At 40.8% G+C, this 20902-nt stretch overlaps 2 protein-coding genes across 2 annotated transcripts in view; one reads left to right on the forward strand and one right to left on the reverse strand.

Moving 5' to 3' along the window:
• Window positions 1-20902, reverse strand: part of LOC129350418 (uncharacterized) — a 66664-nt gene that overhangs the window by 36930 nt on the left and 8832 nt on the right. The gene's annotated exons all lie outside the window — the stretch shown is intronic.
• Window positions 9022-19462, forward strand: LOC111573441 (alpha-1A adrenergic receptor-like). Its single transcript, XM_023277605.3, has 2 exons — window positions 9022-10332; window positions 18231-19462. Exons 1-2 carry the CDS (start codon window positions 9369-9371, stop codon window positions 18782-18784), a joined length of 1518 nt encoding a protein of 505 aa, XP_023133373.1. The 5' UTR covers window positions 9022-9368; the 3' UTR covers window positions 18785-19462.

Below are 20902 nucleotides of genomic sequence, written 5' to 3' on the forward strand. Positions count from 1 at the left end.
AAAAAGTTTGGGTAGAAACAAGGGAATACACTGAAACAGGAAGAGAAATTTAGGCAATACAGACATTTTCAATGCGTTAATTCTACCTATCAGCGAGAGTGGTAAGGAGTTCCACCTCTGCAGGTCTACCTTCACCTGATTGACCAGTGGGGAAAAATTTGCGGCATAAAGGGAGGGTAGAGTGCGGGTCACATTAATCCCTAAATATCTAAACCCTGATAGGCAAAGTTTAAAGGGAATATCAGATTGTTTGAGTAATAAAGCAGAAGAATTTATGGGGTAACATTCACTCTTAAGAAGATTGACTTTGTAGCCAGAGAATGAGCCAAAAGTCTTTAACAGGGATAGTATTGATGTAATGCTGGTTAGTGGATTTGATACATATAAAAGCAGGTCGTCTGCATAGAGTGGCAATTTGAGTTCAATATCAGACCGAGAGACTCCACGAAAGAGGGGAAGAGATTTCAAAGCAATTGACAGTGGCTCAATGGCCAGGGCAAATAGTAAGGGGGAAAGAGGACACCCCTGTCTAGTGCCACGAGATAACGTAAAATAACTAGAGTGAGTGTCATTTGTGTGGACACTAGCTTGGGGGGAGGTGTAAAGAAGTTTAATCCAAGATATAAATCTATCACCAAATCCAAATTTATGAAGTGTAGCAAAGAGATAATTCCACTCAACACGATCGAATGCCTTCTCGGCATCGATCGAAATAACAACTTCAGGGAGGTGAGAAGAATTTTTGGAAAAAATGACATTCAAAAGTGTACGAACGTTGTAAAAGAGGTGGCGTCCTTTGATAAAACCATTTTGTTCTTCTGATATGATCGTGGGAAGAATCTTTTCCAGACGAAGCGCTAGGACTTTGGCTAGAATTTTAACATCCACATTCAGTAAGGACAAAGGTCTGTAAGAGGTACAAGATTCAGGGTCCTTGCCCTTCTTCAAAAGAAGGGTTATGGATGCCTGGGTTAAGGTTGGGGGCAATGAGCCACGATCGAAGGATTCATTATACATTGGAAGGAGAAGTGGTGCTAGTTTGTCTATGAATTTTTTTAAAAATTCAACACCAAATCCATCAGGGCCAGGGGCCTTGCTGCTTTGCATAGATTTAATGGCCGCTGCAATTTCTTGCAAAGTAATAGGAGCATCAAGCCCACTAGCCACATCTGGATCAACAGTGGGAACACTGAGATTCTCAATGAAAGAGGTCATCTCTGCTGGATCGGGTGGAGATTCTGATTCATAGAGAGAGGAATAATAGGATTTAAAAATTGTATTGATGGCAGTTGGGTTGGTGATAAGCGAGCCAGTGGAATCTCTAATGCTATGAATCAGTCTGGAGGATGCTTGTCTTTTTAATTGATGAGCCAATAGTCTGCTTGTTTTATCGCCATATTCATAATAGTTGGCACGAGAACGTAGTAAGAGACGTTCTGCATCTGTTGTTGCTATAAGGTCGAATTCTGACTGGAGATCAAGCCGTTGCTTCAACAAATTTGGAGTTGGGTTAGCTGAGTATAACTGGTCTGTGTGTGAAATTTTTGATGTGAGCTCTTGTAATTTAACCCTGCGGATTTTATTGGAGTATGCTGAGTAAGAAATTATTTGACCACGCAGATATGCTTTGAGTGACTCCCATAATAACGAAAAATTAACAGAGTCGTTTTCATTTAAAGCAACGAAATCATCTATTGAAGAGGATATTAGGACGTTAAATGCATCGTCAGATAGCAACAATGGATTGAACCTCCAGGGCGAAGAAAAGCGGGGCCGTTCAAGAAATTTTATGTTTAGAGTTAGAGGGGCGTGATCTGAGATAACAATTGGATGGTATTTAGAAGAAGTTACTTTAGGGAGGAGAGAGCTGTCGATAAAAAAATAATCAATACGTGAATATGACTGATGTACTTGCGAAAAAAAGGAAAATTCCTTAGCTCGAGGGTTGGAGAACCTCCAAGGATCGACAAGCCCATTCTTAACCATAAAATCCGAAATTGATTTTGACATAGAGGACAGCATCAAAGAGCGAGGATTTGAGCGGTCTAAAGAGGAGTCAATAACACAATTCAGATCACCACCAAATATCAAAAAATGAGTGTTTAAGAAAGGGAGATTCCCAAATAGCCTATCTATGAAGTTACGATCATCATAGTTCGGCGCATATACGTTTACTAGCAATATGGGGTAGCCGTATAATGCACCTGCAACAATCAAAAATCTACCATTTTTATCAGTTATAGTCCTGGAGACAGAAAAATTTACTCTTTTATTAACCAGAATCGCCACCCCTCTGGACTTGGAATCAAAATTTGAATGAAAAATATCCCCCAGCCATGGACGTCTGAGTCTGAAATGATCTCTATTGCGCAAGTGAGTTTCCTGAAGGAAAATTATGTCGGTGTTTAAATGTTTTAAATGTGAGAATACCTTCGATCGCTTAATTGGATTGTTCATGCCTTTAACATTCCAGCTTACAAATCTAGTGCTCGAACCAGTATCAGGGTTGCCCAAATTACTATTGCTCATATACAGTATTGTTTGAGAGAAAATATAACTGCCTTACCCACCCCAAAGGGGAGATATGGAGAAAGGGGAGAAAGGGGAAAACAAAACAACCCAAAGCAAAATACAAACACATATATACATACAGAGACATAACCCAGTAACCAACAACCCACACCACCCACCCACCCGCACATCAGATGTTCTAATCCCCAAATGATAAGAACCGTGCAAGCTCCAAAGGGAGCCATTCTCAAGAAGAGATGCTTTCGACTATGTAGCAAAGTTTAACTAATGAGCAACTGCAGAGAATTAAAATTAGTGTGTAAAATATAAGGCACATTAAACCAACCATCAGAGCTTTGACGAGAACTGTTGTCCAATTAGGACAGCAAGAAGTAGAAAATGAAATAAAGGATAATTGTGTGATATGGTATGTAGAACCACCATAACATAACGTTAAACAATTCAGCAATAAACCGGGACAGAACTGTGTAGATATAAATGAACAAGAGCGCCATGTCCATGAGAAATTACACAACATTTTAACAGTTCTGCGCATATAGATAGCCATTGTCCAGGAAGAAACTACAACATTAGGTTATTTTTGCTGAAGTTACTCACTCACCCCGGGGCTTGGGCCATATTCGTGTAGCGTCTTGGAAAGAGTCAGTCTACGGATTTAGATTGCAGTATCTTTTTATTATTGTCTTGATGAATGTCATGGCTTCTTCTGGTGATATAAAGTCACGTTGTTGGCCTCCGTAGGTTATGCGCAACCGGGCAGGAAACAGCAGACCAAACCGGACTCCCTCAATATCCCGTAGCTGGCGGCGGACGTCGTTGAAGGCAGCGCGGGCCCGCGCCGTCTTAGCGGTGTGGTCCGGGAAGATGGAGATGGTCATATTACGTACTTTAATCCGCTGCAACTCTCTCGCTCTCCTGAGGATGTCGGAGCAGTCTGTGGGATAGTGAAGCTTCGCTACTATAGCGTGGGGACGATCAACAGGTCTGGGCTTTGGCATAAGAGCTCGATGAGCCCTGTCAACAAGCGGTTCCTTGTCAAGTTTAAAGGCTTCCATCAGCAGCTTAGACACACTGGCCGCGGACAGAGCGTCGTCCTCCGGGACACCAATGATGCGTATGTTCTGACGGCGCGCCCTCGACTCGAGATCCTCGCATCTGCTTTCCAGCTTCACACATTCTTTTGACAAATTATCAACTTTGTTCTGAAGAGTAGCGATGTCATCAGAACAGGTGGAAAGAGACTGTTCCATCTCAGTAACTGTGGTTTTGAGTCCCGTGACTTCCGACTTGATGGATGAAATGCTGCTAGATAGATCAGTTTTAAGAGTGAGCAGTTCGGACTTAATAGACGTTAAATTGTCACTCAGTGCTGCTTGAAGCTCTGTCTTGAATATAGCTGCAACATCATTTCGAAGAGCGGAAAGTAGTTCCGATTTGAGTACGGTGAAATCTGCAGTAGAAGGCGGCGTGCTGCAGGTATTTTCTGTGGGAGGAGAATCACCGTGGAGTGGGGGGTCAGCAAGCGCAACAGGCCGCAGGTTAGACTGAGGATTGTTTCCTGCTTTGGCATTCTTCGGAGGCATATTCATGGTAGAAAGCCAATGTTAAAAAGTCAAAGAAAGGTTAGCTCGAGCCCAAGCCGTAGAAGTGATGAAAACTGTGCCGTTAAATGACTAAAATAGATTATCTTTGCAGGAGCTCCCCTACACACGTCTCACCCCATGCTTCGCTAAGCCGGAAAAAAAATGGTGTAATTTTGATGGTTCTTTTTTTATAGGAATATCAATTTTTATTGATGTGATTTTTTTAATAAAAAATTTTATAATTAAGTTATTAAAAGAGATATTTTTTTGTTTAGGTTATTCCTCCTCCAAGGAGGCAGAGCCTCGACGGAGTAAAAACTTAAACCACAAAAATGTTTCATTTCTATTTATCTGCATTTTTCATCTGTCTGCTATATTCACAGATTACCGCAAATCTAAGTGCAATTATAGCGATTTTATTCAACATATTAAGACTTTCTGTAAACTCAAGCACTGTCTAGAAAAATGGTCTATTATGGGATGGCTACACCGTTAGCATGACTCGTAGCTAACGTTAGCTCTGGTGCTAACAGCAACATGTTTTACATCGAGGTGATACCGTCGGCTTGAAGTGACGCAGTGATCAGAAAACTCTTTGTTGTACAATTTGCACACAACCAGGCTTTTATCCAAGCTGCCATCGGGAAGATTTTTAAGAGAAAACTTTTTGCCCAACAACCTCAATCTCGTCTTCCTTCACTGTTCACCAGTGCCTGACTTCACTCAGTGCTTCCTGTGCTTCTTCTTCATGGCTACAAACAGACTTTAGGTTCATTACCACCACCTACTGGGCTGGAGTGTTCATCAGCGTTACCGGTGTGCCAGAAATGAGGGAACTGAGGAGGGTGCAAATAATTGCGTTATTATTTTTAACGCGTTGTTGTAGCTGTAATTAATTAATTAATCGAAATTAACGAGAGAAAATTAATTGAGTCCTAATATATATAGAAAAATAAATAAATAAATATATATACACATACATAAATATGTATATATATATATATATATATATATATATATATATATATATATATATATATATATATATATATATATATAGTGGTGCTGGGCCACCACCCTTTTTACAGGCATCTGCTTTCTTTCTGTTGGCTGAGTAGAAGTCTGTGTTAGTTTAAATAGGCTTAATTGTTTAACAGAACATGATATAGATGCAGACATTTAGGCTATGTGTGGGATAAAACAACTGCACAGTCAAATAGCCACTTAATATTTAGGCTACTTTATAATGTAAAACATGATCAAAACGAGGTAGGTCCATGAGATTATGCCGACATCTTACCTGTTTGAACAAAACAACAAACAAAACTGTTTTTTATATTTCATTTCAAAAGGCTACCATTCAAACAGTTTTCCCCTGTATTATTATTGTGATTGCAAAGGACTACATTTATACTTATGCACTGACCCGGGCAGCAATGTTCTATCACGCCGTCTCCCTCTCTTTTGCAGCTGCAGTGGTGTTGCACTTCTTTCTAAAAACGTGTTCAAATTCACTACATAAGCGCATTAAGATTTCCAATTCAAGTGGGGTGAAAAACGTAGCCCTCCACTTCCCCGTTGCCATGGTGACTCGTCGAATTGGTGCTCCATTGATACTGGCTTTTCAGAGTTGTGGTGCACGCGCTTAACTCCGGGTGAAACTACTCCGAGTTGATTAAACCAACTCAAATCAGCCATTCTGGAACTGAAAACTCAGAGTTTCCTATCTCAGAGTTGATCAACTCAGAGTTCAGGGTTACACTCAGAGTTTGTTGAACCTGCTTTGTGAAACAGACCCCTGACAAGAACTTGATCAGTAAGGTGGGACAGAGAAACCCATCCTACAACCCACAGGACCCAAAGGATCCTCTACCATCCTCGTGATACCACAGGACATTTTCAGAGGTCACTGGTCACGGCACTGCTCCTAAATGTTTCCTGTGTGCTGAGTGTGATGATCAAAAACATTGTTTCACCTACTTAAATGCATAATACAGAACACATGGTGTCAATAGGCTGAGCTTTACTATAATAACTTCCCATCGGTTTGAGCAACACAAGGTCAAAGCCAGACCCTGAGCTTTCACCTGTTAATCCTCCACAGCAGGAAAAGTCTTAAACCAAGATGGATAAAACCTGACACTTTCATCTAGAGCGTCTGGACACTGGCCAGAAGTTAAACGAGCTATTGTTTGATGCCATGACGGGCACATCAGGACACACAAGACTTCTGCTTGACACGCGATCCTTAAAAAAATAACTTACAGAAACAAAATAAGGAAGCATTAATCTTTCACATTACGAAACAAAATACTCTAAACGTGGGAATGTCTTTATCTACAGTCTCGACAAAACCTCTTCTTTAAGTTTGATTAATGTTAAATTGATTAAAATAATGAAAAATTGCTGCACAGAACCAGAAGTCACGTCATTAAAAAGAAATCAAATAGTTTCATGTCTTAAAGGAATGCAGTTCAAGATTGATATATTTTGTTCCTGCCAAGAAGAAATGTTGATCCTCTTGAACTTAAGGCAAATCCCCACCACAGACGCACACGGAAAGATGGAGGATGCTCCTGCTGAAGTTAAATTTCCAGCAAAAGAAAAACTTTCCTCTCACTCTGAGCACTTGGCAGCACACTGAGCAGCAGCAGCAGCTTTTATGTTATTTGAAAGCTCGGCGTATTCAATCAAGTGAAATGGGCAGTGAAATGCACTTTATCCCGGCACTAAAGTTCCAGTCGTAGATATGAAATGAGATAATTCCAGGTGATTCATCTTTTAAAGAAGGATGCTCGTAAATACCTGAGCACTCTGGTGCCTGTTGAAGGATTGAGAGACTGAGTGTCTTAATTCCTGATGCTCTCTGAAGGAATGCTACCCCTCACTGTGAAAAATTAGGAATCCCTTGATTTGAGGGTCTTATTGAGCCTTGGAGAACAGAAAAGGCGCCTGCATGAATCCTATCCTTTCATTTGTTTGGCTTGAGTGATTCACTTCACTAAAATGTTCACTTTTAACGGGCTTTTGCTGACCTTCAAAGATGAGACCAAAGTTGTTTAACTAGTTAGCAAAAAATGTGCTGGAGAATGAAAGTTGTCTTCTGTTAGCAGTTCTATGAGGATGACTGACTTTTCTCACTGTTAATAAATAATAATAATCTTTATGTATAGAGCACTTTTCAAAATCAGTGCTTCACAAAGCAGCATGAAATAATCAGGATTTAAGAGACAGGTAAACACAGTGTGATAAGAAAAGCAACAATGTTAAAATAGTAAATTGAAAGAAAAGAAAGACAGTTGGAAAGAAATAAAATAAGTACGATTCTCCGATTAAAGTGTGCTATAAGAAGCAGTTGAAAAGATGTCACTGACTCAGCCAGCCTGATTTTCTGAAAATGATGCAAGCTCACAGTCATAACAAAAAAGATACAGACACAATGTTCAAATCCTGAGGGAAAAAAAACATTTTAAGAAGTGTACACCAATAGAGACTCTACGCGACAAAAATTAAACAAAAACGAGAAGGAAAAAGGATAGAAGTGTGTTAAAATTAACACTTTCTATCCTTTTTCAGAGAATTTTTTGTCTACCTTATTTCAAACTTTAACCATGACATGAGCCAACCATTTCTCCTTAGAACAGAGAAAATAAATGTCACTGTGACCTTTTTTGACTGAAAAGCAATTTTGCTCTTTGGAATTGTGTCCTATAAACCCATTAAACGCTTCTACTTCCCCCGTTTGCTCTTTGTTTGCTTTTTCTTTGACTTTCTAAGGAGATGGATGCTGTTAAGTCTTCTGAATATGCAAAAAGTGGAAGCTGCAATTTTACAGTTTAGCTGTGAAGAACCTGTTAATGTTCAGTTTTATGATAATGTCGCTTTTATTAGTTACATCATCAATCATAATGAAATGCATCTTCAAAACAACACATTTTTAACATAATTTGTGGAGAATGTGTTTCTCCAGTTCTACATACCAATACAAGACTTCTTTTATGGAAAAGTTTCATATTTTTACGTGAACAGTGGAGAGTTCATCCTGTCAGTAAACACAAAAAATGCTGATTTTAAATAAATCATCCCCACACGTCACCAAGTTTTCACAAATGATAACATGAAGCCAGGAAGCTTCCTTGGAAAAAAGCAAAAACAGTGAGTGTGCATTAAGTTTCCAATAAACAAATGAATCATCTGTTTTAAAGTTTCTGAAGTGCAGAAACCCTCTGCTGAGCATTTGATCCTAAAGGTTGGGACTTGAGTCTCTGTCAGGTTTTCAGAAAACACCTACGAACTCAGTGGTCTTCCATCAGTGTTGCATCAGATGTATTAAAAAGCTCTTAAAGAAGAAGAATCTCAGTTTTAGGAATGTGCTTGTGTCTGAACTGGCCCCATTTAATCAGTCTCTCCTGGCTAACTGAGCTCACATCCAAAATGAGATTACTTTGAGGAACTCCTGCATTTGACCAAAATAGGAATCTGATTCAGGAGAAATGAGAGGATTGTATGTGGTTTATCTACTTTTAATCAAGTTGACCTTTCAGGCTTAACCTTTAAAGCTGACTGCTTGGACATCTTCATGCATAGATCTTATTTCCGGGGTTAATTACGCAGAGACTTGTGGCTCAACAATTCTACATTATGTTTATTCTTATTCTCCAGTGGTTTTAACGCATGCTGCAGACGCGCAAAGAAGGAAAATAACAACTGGAACAAGGTTGCTGTGGCACAGAACTTGTAATTGTCCAGTTACGCGCCCTCCCCCCGCGATGAAAAACAAATACAAGGCGCCAACGAAGTGTTTCTCCCAAAACGCGCAATTCCCCACTGCGTTCTGCAAAGTTGCGTAAAAATGATGCAAAAACATTCCATGCGTTTCCTGGGAAGTCAAAACGCACGCTGTGCGTCATGCGCACTTCATAGACTGGTGTTTAGGTATGGTTGGTCAGAGCATGGCAGAGATGTGCGTGGAGGAGAGGAGGCAGGAGGTGACTGCTGCTCCCCTCACTTCTCCGCTGAGCCTTCAGGAGAGTGGAGGCAGAGGGAGATGCATGAGGACTGAACGGCTGCACGATAAACAGGTTTGTCTGATCAAAAACATCAGCTCTGCTTTGGACACGAACTTGCAAACGCGCAGTTCAACCATGCGGACATAAGGCCGGTTCGACAGTTTGTTTGGGTTTAGTTCAGCGCTTTCTTGGGTTGCGGTTACAAGTGATCTGACGCCTGCTATGGAGGACTTGGTGAGTCAAAATGAGTCTGAGCACTGACAATGTCACAAACTTATGGAAAAATGGTTCCTCGGAACTGGACGCGGCGTCTTCCCAGGTCAACTTCACCAACAGCTCAGGGAGGAACCACACTGAGCCCAGCGAGGTGGACCTCACCAGAGCCATCCCGCTCGGCTTGGTTCTGGGGGCTTTCATCGTGTTTGCCATCGCGGGCAACATCCTCGTCATTCTCTCCGTGGTGTGCAACAGGCACCTGCGGACACCGACCAACTACTTCATCATCAACCTGGCCATCGCCGACCTGCTGCTGGGCACCACGGTGCTGCCGGTGTCCGCCACTCTGGAGATCCTAGACTACTGGGTGTTCGGCAGGATCTTTTGTGACATCTGGGCGGCGGTGGACGTGCTGTGCTGCACCGCGTCCATCATGAGCCTGTGCGTAATATCCATCGACCGCTACATCGGAGTGAGCCACCCGCTGCAGTACCCCGGGATCGTGACGGAGAAGCGGGCTCTGCTGGCCATGCTGGGGGTCTGGGTGCTGTCGGTGGTCATCTCCATCGGACCTCTGTTCGGGTGGAAGCAGCCGCCGTCGCCGGACGACACGGAGTGCCCCATCACCGAGGAGCCCTTTTACGCGCTCTTCTCCTCCCTCGGCTCCTTCTACATCCCGCTCGTTGTTATTCTAGCCATGTACTGCCGCGTGTACATCGTCGCCAAACGGACCACTAAGAACCTGGAGGCAGGTGTGATGCGTGAGAGGATGAACTCCAGCGAGCTGACCCTCAGGATCCACAAGGGGTCTCAGGTCAACGAGGATTCCGGCAGTTCGAGCACAGGCAAGGGCCGAGCGCACCAGGCGAGAAGTTCTCTGACGGTGAAACTTCTGAAATTCTCCCGGGAGAAGAAAGCGGCTAAAACTTTGGGAGTTGTGGTCGGCATGTTTACCCTCTGCTGGCTGCCCTTCTTCCTCGCCTTACCCATAGGTAGGTTCAGTGGGTGACTTCATTCAAACAAAAATACACCACTTCCCCTGTTTCCCTTCATAACCCACTCCAACTTTAAAACTTCATTATATTCAGTCAGTTAATGAGACCTGTAGAAAATATATTGAGGTCGTTTAAATGCCCGTAAAGGCTGTTGGAGAGCTTCTATAGTCTAAATCATATATGTGGCACTGGGGGAGTCCCCTGGGTAGAATTTACTGCCACCTAACCTGTGAGAAAAACTCTGATTTACTGCAGTTGTCATTATACACTGCAGGCATAAAGACTTACACCCATATTTAATTGCAACATCCAATACTGGATGCAGCAGGAGTGGATCTAGTCATATTATGTCTCTGACCTCATCGTCTGTTCATGCAGTTAACTTAGATTATATCACAGTTTGTCATATAGACCTTCATAGGCAGCAAGGATATTATAGTGTCTGAATTCAGGGCCCTTAATAAATGATTTCAAGGAGGAATTCTTCTGTTCAGACATTATTAGTGTTATTTTTACTGTGTTGGTGCACTACAAAATATAACTACACTCCTTCTGTGTGCCAAGTGAAGAATAGGTGGCCTCCCTCTGCTCTGTTATTTTAGGGGCCACTGGAGCCTCCCTGATGAATCTGACACTGCCAAGCATTAAACACCCCGCTATCCTGGATGTGTTAAAGAAAATGTTAGGGAAATTAAGCAATATATTGTGGCAAATTCGTGCTGTGGCAGGATTCAATTTTTATTTAGTTGTTGGTCAAAGACGCTCTCTGAACTTTAAGCAGGGTGAATTGTAGATCATGAGTTGAATGAATCTCTGATCGTGGAGGCCCTTAGGATGCTGTAGGTTTGGACTATACATGCGTGTTTTTGTATCAGCATGTGCATGTGTGTGTATTCTTTTATCAGCGTCATACTGGAGTGTGTTTATGCCCCTGGCTTGGAGCTGCAGCTCATCACATCCTCACAAGGACACACAAACACACATTACAACCTGAGGCTAAAATCACTACTCCGTGTCACACAGGAGGGACTATTTTACCTCAAGGCGTTTTCAGTGAGATACAAGAAGTACATACCGAATGTAATTTCCCATGATTTCTCAGAGGCTTCAAAGAGTGGAATTGTAGTTTGGACTTGAGGAAGGTCCTCTTTACGTAACACTGCAGAACAAACTGCCAAGAAACCCCCCTTTCAAGGCTATGCTTCTCTTTACAGTGTCTGGTGTAGAATACTGATGCATTGTGACAAAGCACCATGCAACTTGATTTCATTTTAACTGGCCTCCAAGATGCAAGCAAGTCCTACCAGCTACGAAACAGCCACTATGTCATAGCAGGGCACTGACACTATGCCACGTCAGCTTTCAAAATGGGACTTGTAGGAGGTGTTGTTTTTCAGTTTAAGTTTGCGCGTGGTGTGAGTTGCATCTGAACTTAAAATACTGGGAGGCTGAGAGGAGAGCGCCCCCTCCTCGTGTTGCTCCCTGAGTGTTCATTAGCTTCCACCCACGGAGCGGGATTTCCTATTTCACACTTGTTATTATCCTGCACCTTCCTCGGCCTTCTGTCACTGATATGTGAAGCATGTGGGGGCTCTGTTTGGATGGTTTATATGTGTTTACGTGCATGTATGTCCATGTGTGTCCTAGTGATTGTGTCTGTGTGGTTGCAGATGCTTCTCTCACTTCAATCACTGCAGATTTTTTAAACAATTACAAGCCCGCAAAGATGAAAGTGAGGCTGGATGCTGCCGGCATCTCAATCTTAGACTGTGTGCAGCTCGAAGAAACTCGAGGGCCCTCACCTTCACAGCTGATCTCACCTATCTGATTCAAAATTCTGAAAATACCTTGTTTTTGTTTTTGCACATAAATGGCAAGCAGGCACCTACCATTCCCACGGTTGGAGTCATTCCTTTTCAGGTTTTAAAAGCATCAAGTCTCCTTTTACGCCTTTGACTTGGAGCAAAGTAAAGTATACAGACCTCAGGGTTATAAACACTACATCAGGATTTTTAAGTTAGTGTTTCTCCAGGCCAGTTCTCTTGGATTAAAAGCAGCACAAAATTTCACACACGCTCACTGGTTTGTCACTCATTGTGCAATATGTGAACTTTAAGTTATTTTACAACACATTCCTGTATCATATTACGAACAAAATGACACAACAATTGAAACTGAAATTGAGTCAAAGTCAAACCTTTCGATCAATTTAAATAGCTCATACATTTTAGCATGTAGTCGTATTTTTAGAATACAAATAATGTCTTTTCAATGACACTAATTTCTCAAACTTCATGTCTCACAAGCAGGTCTGTGTAATATGAAACATTAAAGTTGTCTGTTGTCAGGATTTTTGATACTTTCTATTCCAAAGTAAGTTTTGGCGTGGTGGGTTTATGGTGTTTCTTGGCTTTTGTGCACAAAAATGTTATTTTTTGTGGCACTGTAGTCACAGGTCAACTAGTTGATTAGATGTCAGATATGCACTCATCTGACCGAATTCCTATTCTTTGGACAATCGCTGGTGTTACTTTCATGAGGAGAAAAGTGTTACATCAAGAGCCTTCCAGGATTAAATCATTACTTTTCACACTTGGAGGAACAGCTACCTGTGAGAAACGGCTTTGAACTCACCCAACTTATGAGGACTGCTAGGTTGAACTTAATTAATGTTTGTATTGATTGAACATTCGCTCAGAGTCGACTCCACGTCAAAAAGATACCGTAATTTGTGTGGCTGTATTTTGTTAATGCAGACCTAAACCTAGATTAAAAGTTTGCTTTACTTTGCAAAAAGCAGTTTGCAAATCAAAGCTCAACAACCAACAAGGCAGATCATCTAAAAACAGTAGCTTACTTTCCTGTGTTATATTCCTCAATAGTTCTTGTGTTGGGATCACCAGTAGATAAAGAAGATCATATGAATGTCAGCAAGAGGTCTACTCATTGTTACAAAATAAGCAGGCTGAAACGATTCAATACACAAGAGATTATTGGCTTTTGTATTTATTTCTGATTCATTTGGGCTAATAAGGCTAGCAGGGAGTTTTAGTTTTTCTAGAGATGGCATGTAGTTTATTTTTTCCCCTTTGACCAATCAATTGCTTGAAGATTAGCTACGATTTCAATAAACTAAGATTTTCTTTGGCTGACTACAAAACTAGATTTTTTGCAACATTGTGATGAGGTTTCTTGATTTAATTCACTTGATTACTAGACAAAAACACAAGAAAAAACGTTTATCAACTGATGTTCCAGAAGTTTCCTATAGTAAAGTTTAAAGAAAAATAAAGGTCCATATATTGTTGACTTTGTTCAAATACTCCCACTGAATGCTAAACATACAATATATATTATTGTATATATTACCGGTATATGTATTAAGTTGGATAAGATGAGTATTGATTATATTACATTGCCTAAAAAATGACTAGAAACATTGTGTTACAGAAACGATTGCTAACTAATGTCCTTCCCATCAACTAAACAGTTAATCAACAAGTCCTTTCAGTTCTACATAGAGATAAATTAATATATCAAAATTTGACATTTTCATAACACATCGGAACATGTTTGATTTGATTTTTAAGATGTTTTAGGATGCATTTCAGGGAAACGTGAAGAATCATGTTTGATTCTTCATGTTGTCTTCATGAAAGATTCAACTACGTTTAGATGTTTCACTGAGCTTTTTCTCTTGTCCTCATCTCTCAACTCAGCCAAAGAGAAATTATCCGTCCTCAGTGGGCTTCACACATTCTTTCATTGCACACATTTTCCCACAGCTCTTTAACACGAAGCGCAGGAACTAACGTCCTGTGAAGGCCTCACATTTAGCAGGCAGTGTGCCCAAATGTGAGAGAAACCGACTCTTTGGGGTGCCAACTATTGGTTCCTTGTGCATGTATTTTCAGAAGAACTACTGTTATCTTTGTGTCATGTGTAAAGCTCATACAACTTTCTCTCTTTTTTTTTTTTGCTCCATTGCGCTGGCCAGCCCCTGTGCTCCAGGGGTAATTGAAATGGATTTGAAGAGGAAAAATAATGAGAGTGCTATGTGTCGAAGCGATGAGGAAGAAGGGAGGTGGCAGAGCTGAGCTGGAGGGGAGACAGGGCAGTAGAGGTGAAGCCAAGGGTCTCTGGGATGTCAAGTCAATTTTCTAAAAATAGCTCCATGTTATGGTTTCATTGAAAGCAATGTGAGAGGGCAATAACTCTGCTGTCCTTTCAGATCAAGACATATTAATCACATTTATTGGTGTGTTATAAAACAGGATGTATGAGGTTTGGGAGAGCAGACTGCGTGTGCGCTCTACATGGCATGGAATAGGCACTGCTTCTTCCAGTTAGTAAGAATAACAGGATGCCTTGTTTTGTTAAGATGTTCCTGTGTTTCATAGTGAGACGTGTGCGTGGCTGTCCTCAGGAAGGAGGTGCAAACATTTCTCTTAATAGAAAGGGCGAGAAAACGGACCACAACCCTCCCATGGTTATATACTATTGTCTTGTAGCTGAGCCCCTCGCATCCTCTGCTGTTTAGACTATAAGCTTTCAACACTTCTAAAAGGACAAAAATGGACTGTGTTCACACAGAACTTAAACACACAAACACGAGCCAAATCTGGACACTGGAAGGTCCACTGTCAACTACTGTTTCCGACATTTTTATCCTGAGCTCGTGTAGAAAGAAGACACAGGAACATGAGGGCAGTGTCTCACCTTTAGCTCTTTGTAGGAGCCTCTGGGTGTTTATGGACCCATATGGAAACAACCTCATATCTGTTTTTGCTTGTGCAGACTCCACTGTTAGACCCTATTTGAGATACTTCAAATGCAGATTCAATTGTTGATTTTTTTCTCGAAGCCCTCCAATTCCTGACTGAACCACAAGCCAGTGAGTTCAGCTGTATGCCAAAAAAGACCACCAGCAGTTTTGTATGTGAAGAAAAACCATAATTTGCTACGACTGAAAGTAAAACTGAAAATGCTGGTCAGTTAATTAATCAATCAATCACTCGGGCACTGAAAGTTAAGTTTCATGCAAAAATGCTAAATATTCTCTGATTCCAGCTTTTCTAATTGAGATTCTGCAGCATTTTCACCCTATTTTATATGATTGTAAAAAGAAAAAGAACTTTATGGTGTTGCTCCAACAAACAACTTTCACTATTGGTAAATGATTATTTAAGACAATCACTGTTTCTTTAACAGAAAATGGGGCAAAAGCACTTAGTGTCTTAGAACAGAGCTCAGAAATATTGGTTGCTGCTTTAACAAACTGATAAAAAGTAAGAAATTATCAGGACATTTGGGATATTTATATGCCAGCAACACACAGCCTCTAAATCAAGAACAATTTCTTTTCACTTGGACGTGTTATAGAGTATTTAGAATTAGAAAAAAAAAAAAAAAAACATTTGATATTTAGAGCTGTTGCAATGCAAAACTCAGATTGTTTCTTACTTTCTTTATTCTGACTTGTGATGCAGGTAGTTAAAATGGTCATATAGTTATCATTTGAAAGCAGCTACGATGCAGAAAATCAGACTAATAATGGAGAGAAAAATGAAGGAATGTACAGGTTTTTGTGTCCACCTCACCCTGCTTTGTATTCCAACCACACTCATTACTCACACAGTCATGTAATTACCTTTAAGTGGCAGTCCAGAAGGGAAAATAGCAAGTGAAAATACCAGCCGCTTAGAAGAGACCTATTCATTGGCAGTTCAGGAGGTCAAGGGACATTCACACACACACACAAACACACACACATTCACACACACCAAACCCACACAAATGCACACAGACAGACAAATAGCTTGCAATGCTTGTCTAGTGTGTGTGTGTGTGTGTGTGTGTGTGTGTGTGTGTGTGTGTGTGTGTGTGTGTGTGTGTGTGTGTGTTCTTGAATGCAAAAATAGACCTGCACCATTTCATAGTCCCACATTTTTTGCAGCATTAAACTGAAACAGTGGACTCCACTCTCTTTATTCTGGATAAATTCACCCTTTGAATGTGCAATGTATTATGTGCCTTGTAGTGCTTAAAGTAATTGTTAAAGCTGTTGATCTGATAATGATGAAGACGTAAATTGACATGCCTCTGTCTGCCTGTCATATCCTACCAGAGGTAATTTCACACTTGAAAGCCTGAGATCATAGTGCATCCTCAGCCTCTCCAGGAATGTGATATTAATTTAAGAGCGTGGGTTGGTGTAAAGAAACACAGTTTTACTCACATCTGCCCATATGCAAAAACACACCGTGTCTTTCTTTGTGCTTATTAATTCCCTGTTTTTGTCCTCAGGCTTTCCTCACTCACCTCATTAGCTTGTAAGATATTATCGCACAGCAGGACTAAAAGCACCACAAGAATAGATTAATGCAGATTAATCGAGACCAGACTCACTCATTATCAAACCTACTTTGGAATCTTTTGAATTTTGTCATTTCCATCATTAGGGTTGTCTCTAATTTCAACACACTTTCAGCTATGCACCTGTATAAGTAATCTGCACAAAGAATGCCCCTCAACACAATCTGCATGTATGAAAAAAGAGAAAGCCTGTTGCGGTGTTGTAACCTCTCCTGGAACAAGCCGCCAGGTCTGTTCAGCTAAAATGTCTCCTTTTTTTCCTCTCAAAGCGGCACATTTCTCCCACAGCGTATTGAGCTTAAAGGGGATTCAGGGTCGTCCCACTCTCTCTATGTACTTGTGCGAGAGTTCCAAATGAACTGCAGAATGGCTGCATGTTTTTTTTTACTTTTTTTGAAGGAAGCGCATTATCTGTTTATGGAGGCCTTTCTAAAATACAAGGTCTTTCTTTAATGATAGATACGATTAGAATTGACTATTCTCAAGCGGAGTCTGGACAGCAAACCTTCATGTTGCTCCTGATCAATGCTGCCACCTACTGGGAACAATGGAGCTTGCAATATCACAGAGGATAAATGTGTATCATGAGTAGGGATCTGATATGTTGATATAAACCCGATTAGCTGGGTGTAACTTATGTTCAACAGCATCAATCAGTCGACTATCAGTTATAGTCATCGAGTCACTAAAGGCTAACAATTTACTTTTTACTGTCTCAATAAATCCCAGCCTCATGTTCCACAATACAATCCCTAAATTTTGGGTGGTTTTTGGGTGGTAATTAGCTTGGCTTAGCATAGAAACAGAAAACATGAGGAAGTAGAATCAGGTATCTCTAAAAATTAAAAAAACTGTTAAAGCACAGCCATCCTTAAAACACAAGTTCTCCAATTTAACAAATTCAATTTAGCATGTTTATTAATGGACTTTAGAAGTGCTAGTATGTTTATTTTTACCTTTATTGGACAGACAAACTAATCAGCCCTAAATCTACATGTAGCAGTGGACTTAAAAGTTGATTTTCTTGTCCCGTTTGTGATTAAAAAGTAAACAAGTTTATTTCCCAACGTGACAAATTCCTTAAAAGTATCTTGGTGTCACAATTTTACTGTATTTCTGAAGAGATGAGTGTACATCTTTATTAATTTATAAATAAGCAACCATATAAGTTTGAAAAAAAATTTATAATAATATTATGAAGTATTATTTAGCGTTTAACAAAGACTCTGTGGTTTGATCAGTTTGCATTGACAACTTAAACAACAACCCAACAATTGTCCTCACATTTTGATTTTAAAAAAAAGTTAAATTGGGATCACGGTTTCCATTCTAGCACACATCAAACTAGTTAAAAAGCACAGAGAAAATAGTCAAGACAAAAGTGTTTCATTACAAATAATCTCAAAACCATCACAACCCAGTTTCCGGGGTCTTAAGGAGTAAAGCTAACATTTCTGCACAGATCTATTGGCCACTAGACTGAATGTATTTTTGATGGGTATCTGTTCTGCTGTCTTCAGGGTCTTTTAATGTGAACCTGCGCCCACCAGATCTCCTCTTCAAAGTCATCTTCTGGCTTGGCTACTTCAACAGCTGTCTGAACCCCATCATCTACCCCTGCTACAACCGCGAGTTCAAGGTGGCCTTCATCCGTATCTTACGGTGCCAGTGTCACCAGCGCAAACGTCCCGGCTGGAGAGCCTACAACTACCGGTCCTCTAACTTCAGCTCCTCTGTGAACTCACGCAAAAGCTCCACAGATCACAACTCCAGCTGCATGAATGGAAGCCAGCGTACCCTGCCGTCCTCAGCCAGTCCGAGCCCCAGCTACCTGAGCAAGGGTCTGCCGCCTTGTCCGGAGGGGGAAACGTTATACACCTGGGGAACCACAACTCCGACTCCCTCCACACCAAACCTGCTACCCGGCAGCCCTGCAGACTGCCAGCAGGTAGCTCTGAAAGGAGGGAGATCAGTTGAGGAGGCCACTGGAGGTGTTTTCTCTTTCTCCTTTGGGAGGAACAAAGACAAGGGAGGGTCCAACAAAGACAGCATCGTGCATGATGAGAAGGTGTGACTGTAGTGTCTTAATAAGCTGTGACTTACTGGTTCAGGATTACGGTCACAAACAGAGTGTGGATGCAGGATTCACAGCTCTCATTGTACATGGTCCCATGATCATTTATCAGTCAGTGGACTCTGTCATCAGTGCTCAATGTGAGATGAAGATATGTTGAGTATGCTGCTGTATTACAGATATTGTGTTCTACGTTACTGCATCTGTGACTGACATAAACAGGAAGGTTTTCTTCTAATGGACAGTAATGGGTTCAAGAGAGTTAATCAAAATCGCTGTTTGCTGCCTTCCTTGGAGTGTAAAGAAACCTGTGCATGCGTTTTGATTTATCTAAAGACAAACGTGAAGGAAAAGAGGCCTCATTTCAAACAAGATCCCCTTTCAAAACATTCTTCCCTTCACCCTTTTCAGTTTAGAAACTCCAGGTCTGCCTTGTAAAAAGCCTGAACGTGACAAAGAACCTGACACGTGTAACAAAAAAAAAAAAAAAGTGTGATATGACAAATGATCACCTTTCTGTTGCAGTCACTTGGTGTCTTCATGGTATATTGTGAAAAATAAAGTATAACCTGTTTTATCTGCTGTGCGCACAATCATCAGATATCTTGTTTGTATGTTTGTAGAAATGTGATGGAGAAATAAAATTAGAACGCTGCTCAAATGCTGCTTGAAGGCAAACTCTTAATCTCTGTTTCCGCATTTGAAAAGAATTTGCACTCTTATGTAATATCATGGATCAGTATAGTGATTGAAATATCAGTAATGGATGATGTTTGTGTCCTTAGTGAAGAAATGGGCAGATTTGAGTGTCTGAGGTAAAGAGTAGATGTTTGTTTGGTATTTAGAGGAACATTTCAATTCAATTTTATTTATATAATGCCAATTACAGTCAAACTGTCTCAAGACGCTTTACAGAACCCATATGCCTGAACCCCTAGAGCAAGCCCAAAGGCGACAGTGGCAAGGAAAACACCCATTTAACCGGGAAAAAAACCTTGAGCAGAACCCGGTTCTTTATGTGGGGAGACCCATCTGCCTGCTGGCCGGGTGGGTTGAGAGGGACAGAAGAGGTAGAGAGGTAGAGGTAGAGAGATAACGGTAGAGGGGTAGAGAGGTAGAGGGCGGGGCCGGGGCGGGGGGGGGGCATAAAACACAATTTGATATATGCATGATAAGACAAATGATACATGCCAAGTACAACTGACATGGAAACTGATTATAGTTTATTGCTATGGTGTGCGGCTCTGGCATTAAATAAAATAAAAATTTCCAGTGGGCAGATACAAAAGCACGGTTTATTGATTGTATAGACATGTCCCTTTGATCACAGCTAAGTCATAGCACCTCTACCTGTATATATCTGTTCTACTTCATGGCTCGCGGCCTCCTGGTACATGCCACTAAATCATTTACTCCTGCGGGGCTTTGTTTTGATAATGAATCAATACTGGATATAAGTAGAGACATGGACAAACAGATACAAGAGAGAGTCTGGTGCACATCACAGGACATGTGGTGAACAAACAAACAGGTTTCAGTTAAACAGTGAGACATGATGGCACTCCAGATTCTCTTGCCTTTGTGGTTTGCACTTCTTCCTGGTTGCGCTGCTGGTGATGCCTTTTTGACACTGTACCAATACATTCTAGTCCATCTAAAAAAAAAAATATTTTGAAGAAGTTCTTGTTTTTTGTCATTTAAATTCAAAATTTTGATATGTTCTATATTTTTTAAGTTAAATATTTCAAGCCTTTTCATGTTTTAATCCCATGATTATGGCTTATAGCTCATGAAAGTCAGAAATCCCTTATCTCAAATTATTGGAATGTTTCCTAATATTAATCAGAAAAAGATTTACAACACAGAAATGTCCACCTTTAAAAGGCCTGTTCATTTATACAGTCTTTGTTGTACTTTGTTGTGGCTACTTTATCATAATTATTGCCTCAATACAGCATGGAGATGACCAACCTATGGCACTGCTGAGGAGTTTTTGAAGCCCAGCTTGCCTAGATAGCGACCTTCAGCTCATCTGTATATTTGGATGTTTCTCATTTTTCTCTTGACAATAAACAATATGGGATGCTATGGGGTTCAGGTCAGGTGAGTTGCCCAATC

This window comes from Amphiprion ocellaris, chromosome 13 (genome assembly GCF_022539595.1).
Source record: "Amphiprion ocellaris isolate individual 3 ecotype Okinawa chromosome 13, ASM2253959v1, whole genome shotgun sequence".
In the NCBI taxonomy this organism is placed as follows: Eukaryota; Metazoa; Chordata; class Actinopteri; family Pomacentridae; genus Amphiprion; species Amphiprion ocellaris.

Coding starts and splice junctions, on each gene's coding strand:
- LOC111573441 (XM_023277605.3), top strand. CDS start 9,369: ATGAGTCTGAGCACTGACAATGTCACAAACTTATGGAAAAATGGTTCC. Junction 10,333..18,230: donor CTTCCTCGCCTTACCCATAG/GTAGGTTCAGTG, acceptor TGCTGTCTTCAG/GGTCTTTTAATGTGAACCTG.